This window comes from Thalassophryne amazonica, chromosome 8 (genome assembly GCF_902500255.1).
Source record: "Thalassophryne amazonica chromosome 8, fThaAma1.1, whole genome shotgun sequence".
Taxonomy (NCBI): domain Eukaryota; kingdom Metazoa; phylum Chordata; class Actinopteri; order Batrachoidiformes; family Batrachoididae; genus Thalassophryne; species Thalassophryne amazonica.
This window is the reverse complement of record NC_047110.1, coordinates 7,154,394-7,160,393: the sequence shown is the minus strand read 5'-3', so window position 1 is coordinate 7,160,393 and position 6,000 is coordinate 7,154,394. Positions and strand designations below refer to the sequence as shown.

The 6,000-nt window shown below is 45.4% G+C and overlaps 1 protein-coding gene across 1 annotated transcript in view; it reads right to left on the bottom strand.

Moving 5' to 3' along the window:
- The window catches only part of LOC117515377 (homeobox protein DBX1-A-like), a 39,811-nt gene extending 34,191 nt beyond the window's left edge, over positions 1-5,620 (bottom strand). Inside the window, exons 1-3 of the mRNA XM_034175906.1 lie at positions 5,559-5,620; positions 5,235-5,429; positions 4,972-5,157 (exon numbers count right to left, since the gene is read on the bottom strand). Coding sequence (XP_034031797.1) covers positions 4,972-5,157; positions 5,235-5,429; positions 5,559-5,620 — 443 coding nt within the window. The remainder of the gene's footprint in view (positions 1-4,971; positions 5,158-5,234; positions 5,430-5,558) is intronic.
- Positions 5,621-6,000: the final 380 nt, after the last annotated feature.

Genomic DNA, 6,000 nt, shown 5'->3' with positions numbered 1-6,000 from the left:
AAGAGGTGGTGGATCATGGATCCAGTCTAAATAGCTGGCGGAGCCAACATCAGAGGTTCCATGATACCTGGTATGTGATATATAGACCCAACACCATAGTAGGAGAAACATGCCCATATCATGATGCTTGCACCACCATGCTTCACTGTCTTCACTGTGAACTGTGGCTTGAATTCAGAGTTTGGGGGTCGTCTCACAAACTGTCTGTGGCCCTTGGACCCAAAGAGAACAGTTTTGCTCTCATCAGTCCACAAAATATTCCTCCATTTCTCTTTAGGCCAGCTGATGTGTTCTTTGGTAAATTGTAACCTCTTCTGCATGTCTTTTATTTAACAGAGGGACTTTGCGGGGGATTCTTGCAAATAAATTAGCTTCACACAGGCGTCTTCTGTCACAGCACTTACAGGTAACTCCAGACTGTCTTTGATCATCCTGGAGCTGATCAATGGGTGAGCCTTTGCCATTCTGGTTATTCTTCTATCCATTTTGATGGTTGTTTTCCATTTTCTCCCACACGTCTCTGTTTTTTTTGTCCAATTTAAAGCATTGGAGATCATTGTAGATGAACAGCCTATAATTTTTTGCACCTGCGTATACGTTTTCCCCTCTCCAATCAACTTTTTAATCAAACTAGGTTGTTCTTCTGAACAATGGCTGGACTATTGTAATTCATTATTTTCAGGTTGTCCTAAAAGTTCCCTAAAAAGCCTTCAGTTAATTCAAAATGCTGCAGCTAGAGTACTAACGGGGACTAGAAGGAGAGAGCATATCTCACCCATATTGGCCTCTCTTCATTGGCTTCCTGTTAATTCTAGAATAGAATTTAAAATTCTTCTTCTTACTTATAAGGTTTTGAATAATCAGGTCCCATCTTATCTTAGGGACCTCGTAGTACCATATCACCCCAATAGAGCGCTTCGCTCTCAGACTGCAGGCTTACTTGTAGTTCCTAGGGTTTGTAAGAGTAGAATGGGAGGCAGAGCCTTCAGCTTTCAGGCTCCTCTCCTGTGGACACCAGCTCCCAATTCAGATCAGGGAGACAGACACCCTCTCTACTTTTAAGATTAGGCTTAAAACTTCCCTTTTTGCTAAAGCTTATAGTTAGGGCTGGATCAGGTGACCCTGAACCATCTCTTAGTTATGCTGCTATAGACGTAGACTGCTGGGGGGTTCCCATGATGCACTGTTTCTTTCTCTTTTTGCTCTGTATGCACCACTCTGCATTTAATCATTAGTGATCGATCTCTGCTCCCCTCCACAGCATGTCTTTTTCCTGGTTCTCTCCCTCCCCCAACCAGTCCTAGCAGAAGACTGCCCCTCCCTGAGCCTGGTTCTGCTGGAGGTTTCTTCCTGTTAAAAGGGAGTTTTTCCTTCCCACTGTAGCCAAGTGCTTGCTCACAGGGGGTCGTTTTGACCGTTGGGGTTTTACATAATTATTGTATGGCCTTGCCTTACAATATAAAGCGCCTTGGGGCAACTGTTTGTTGTGATTTGGCGCTATATACAAAATTGATTGATTGATTGATTGAATGTCTTAAACGTCCCATTTTCTTCAAGCTTTCAAAGAGAAAAGCATGTTCAACAGGTGCTGGCTTCATCCTTAAATAGGGGACACCTGATTCACACCTTTTGTTCCACAAAACTGACAAACTCACTGACTGAATGCCACACTACTATTATTGTGAACACCCCCTTTTCTACTTTTTTTTTACTAATAGCCCAATTTCAAAGCCTTAAGAGTGTGCATATCATGAATGCTTGGTCTTGTTGGATTTGTGAGAATCTATTGAATCTACTGGTACCTTGTTTCCCATGTAACAATAAGAAATATACTCAAAACCTGGATTAATCTTTTTAGTCACATAGCACTACTATTATTCTGAACACTACTGTACAATGCTGGACCTCTGAACCTCTCCCTCAGGGGAGTCTTCCCAAGGGATCAATAAAGTTCTATCTTATCTAATCAAATCTTATAGGTGTGTGTGTGTGCATGCAGATGTGTCTGTGTGTTTGTGTGTATTTCTGTGTGTGTGCACTTTAAATATTGTGTGTCGCTTTTTGGAGGTGCTCTTGTCAGAACGTGTGTTCAGACTCACTGACTACTTTCTCCAGTGGGTCGGCTCGGGTTTGGAGCATAAATCATCACGTTTTGGCAGACTGACACTCATAATGGGTGTGTGGTGGGAGGTGAGGGGTGTTTGTCTCCTGCATCACTCCTGTCTGGAGGACACTCTGTGCTTATCTGCTGTCATAGTGTCCAGGGCCGGCCCAAGCCTTTATGGGGCCTTAAGCAGAATTTCATTTGGGGGCCCCCCTGCCATCACCTCAGCACCAGATGCCTCATTTTCCATAGGCTACACTGTTATGTGTGTAATGTACCCACAATCATTAGCATTATTTGTAATTATCTTACATCATACAGGTATCATTCTTGTTTTTAACCTTAAAGGGGTAGCAAACTCATAAATATGTTTTAATTAACTTCTACATACAGAGTGATGTATAAGTATGGCTCATTAATTTAACTATTTGAAAGTAACATCAACAGGCAGGAGACTGCATTTATAGTAAACACGTTAAATAGTTTAATTTCTTTCAGATGTGCAATGGTGTGCAAAATGTTCAATATCCAAATACAAAATAGAATCAAATGACATTCACATTATCTTACAGAAAAATAAAGTTGTAATCAAAATTAAATACTTAAATAATAAATACAATACTTAAATAATCTCCAAAATGAACACAGAAACATAACAGCAATGTGTGTGCATAGAAATGCACAAACATTGCACTGGGGGGTTATTGCTTTAACTTTGGCCTGCAAACCATTGAGAGCTGAGCTACTTTTCCCCACTTTTGCTCCAAATTAATCTGAGGAGTTGATCTGCCCTGCTGTTTAACTCTCTTCGTAAGGAAGACTATCAAATGGCTTCGCCAAAATCCGGTCCACAACATTCAAATTGTCTGCCATTATGTGCAGCTTGCTACCTAGCTAGCTCGCTAGCTGGGACTGGCGCGAGGCTCGTGTGAAGTGTGTCCACCTGCGCGTGCTATGTGACGGTGGAGGAGCTCAGCAGCACCCGCTGCTCGGTAGGGACAGAAACTGCGATAGAAGTCAGAAAGAGTGATAGAAGTCAGTCTGCAAACACAAGCAGCTACAAAAAAAAAAAAAAAAACACCAGAAATAGAAGCTCGATTTGTCGCTAGTCGTTTTTAACAAAGAAAATGCCGCTAAGAGAATTAGGAAAGTCTCCGGTTCAACTCAGAACAGAATGAAAATTAAAAAATGCTCCCACGGATGTTTACACCAAAAGATCACTGATTCGCTCATTTCACTGTCAATCAAAAAGGGATTCAGCCTCAGACAGATCATCCAATTATCATGCAGAAGCTGAGCGTCCGGGCCAGCCGAGGCCAGCCCACTGCCCCATAGACCCCCAGACAGGCTGAGCGTCCGATGGGCGGGACAAAGCCCAGCATTTATCCAATGACTCGTCTCATTTGGCTGCAATCTTTGTGTCACTATTGAAGTCTGTGGTTTCACTGTGTGAAGCTGCGGGTTTGAGTGAGAGGAAAGTCGCATAAGAAGCTGATTCTGAATAAAAGTTGAGTGCGTTGTATTGTAATATTGGACATGCAAACCTACCTTTGTCTTGTTGTTTTTTCTTGTCTTCTAACTTTTCTCCGCTCCAGGGATAATTTCTTTTCTGAGACATGACTTACACTCACTTCATTCCTCACGATTAGTCATCGACCACCTGACCCAAGCGGTGCATCTAAATTTGCCCAACAGTGGCAGCAGCCAACAGGAGGCATCAATTAACCTAGTATTAGTATTTTGTCAAAATGAATTTATTTTTTTCGGGTGTACGAGGTCTGTCCAAAAACTAACAGACCTTTTTATTTTTTTCAAAAACTATATGGATTTGAATCAGTGTGATTGCATCAGCCAAGCTTGAATCTTCATGCGCATGCGTGAGTTTTTCCATGCCTGTCGGTTGCGTCATTCGCCTGTGGGCAGGCTCTGAGTGAGGAGTGGTCCACCCCTCCCGTCGGCAGTGATCCAGCCTGTCAAATGGCCGCTCGGCGCGCCGCGAGCCCTCCGCTGGTGGGCCGTCTTTAAAAAGGTTGTAACAGTCCATAATCCGCGTGACGCCGACAGAATCTTCACCGATATCCAACTGAATCTATCGAATGGTTTCCAACTGCCTGTCTCTAACAGTTTCTGAAAAAAATTTCATGGAGCAAAGCGGCAAGCCTCTCAGCAAGTTCTCAGACAAAAGAAATCCGACAGGAGGGGTGGACCAGTGCTCACTCAAAGCCTGCCCACAGGCGAATGACGCAACCGACAGGCGTTGAAAAACTCATGCATGCGCACGAAGGTTCAAGCTTGGCTGATGTAATCACACGTGATTCAAATCCATACGATACTTTTTGGACAGACCTCGTAATACAATTTCGGTAAATTATTCAATATTATTTTAATTTCATGTATATATTTACTTTTTTATCACAATGTCTCGGTGCTCTCGTGGCCCCCTGTTGGCGTGGAGGCCCTAAGCGACCGCGTAGTTGGCGTATGCCTTGGGCTGGCTCTGATAGTGTCAGTGGTTTGTACTCTAGTACACAGTTCCTGGAACTTGTTCCATCTGCTACATGATTCCATTTCAATAAATCTTGACCACGTGTCCATAAAAGTGTCATAGATCCGTTTTATATCCACTTGGACTTTTCCAGCCAGTTGTTACCTCCTACACCGATCTTCACATTAGTATTAACCCTTGTAGAGAGTCACACGAATAACCCAGAGCTTAACCCCCCCAACAAGACCCGTTGAAAAATGTCCCTCCACCCTGCTGGTCTCATACCTGTCCCTGTCTCCATCCCTGGTCTCATACCTGTCCCTGGTCCTGTCCCCTGTCCCTGGTCTCATACCTGTCCCTGTATCAGTCCCTCATCTCATACCTGTCCCTGGTCTCATGCCTGTCCCTGGTCCTCTCCCGGTCCCTGGTCTCATACCTGTCCCTGGTCTCATAGCTGTCCCTGATCTCATACCTGTCTCTGGTCCTCTCCCAGTCCCTGGTCTCATAGCTGTCCCTGATCTCATACCTGTCTCTGGTCCTCTCCCGGTCCCTGGTCTCATAGCTGTCCCTGGTCTTGTAATTTCAGTTTCAATTATTTCATTTATATAGCGCCAAATCACAACAGAGTTGCCTGTCTAACCTTACCTGTGTGAACTTGTACCTGTCCTGATCTCATACCCGTCTCTGGTCCTCTCCCGGTCCCTGGTCTCATAGCTGTCTCTTGTCTCATACCTGTTCCTGGTCCTCTCCGGTCCCTGGTCCTCGTACCTGTTCCTGGTCTCGTACCGGTCCCTGGTCTCGTACCTGTCCCTGGTCTCGTACCTGTCCCTGGTCTCGTACCTGTCCGTGGTCTTGTACCTGTCCCTGGTCTCATACTGTCCCTGGTCTTGTACCTGTCCCTGGTCTCATACCTGTCTCGGACCTGTCCCTGGTCTTGTACCTGTCCCTGGTCTCATACCTGTCTCGTACCTGTCCCTGGTCTTGTACCTGTACCTGGTCTCATACCTGTTCCTGGTCTCGTACCTGTCCATGGTATCGTACCTGTCCGTGGTCTCGTACCTGTCCCTGGTCTCTTACCTGTCCCTGGTTTCGTACCCTGTCCCTGGTCTTGTACCTGTCCCTGGTCTTGTACCTGTCCCTGGTCTCATACCTGTCTCGTACCTGTCCCTGGTCTTGTACCTGTACCTGGTCTCGTACCTGTTCCTGGTCTCATACCTGTCCGTGGTCTCGTACCTGTCCATGGTATCGTACCTGTCCATGGTTTCGTACCTGTCCGTGGTCTCGTACCTGTCCCTGGTCTCGTACCTGTCCCTGGTCTTGTACCTGTCCATGCTTCGTACCTGTCCCTGGTCTTGTACCTGTCCCTGGTCTTGTACCTGTCCCTGGTCTTGTACCTGTCCCTGGTCTCATC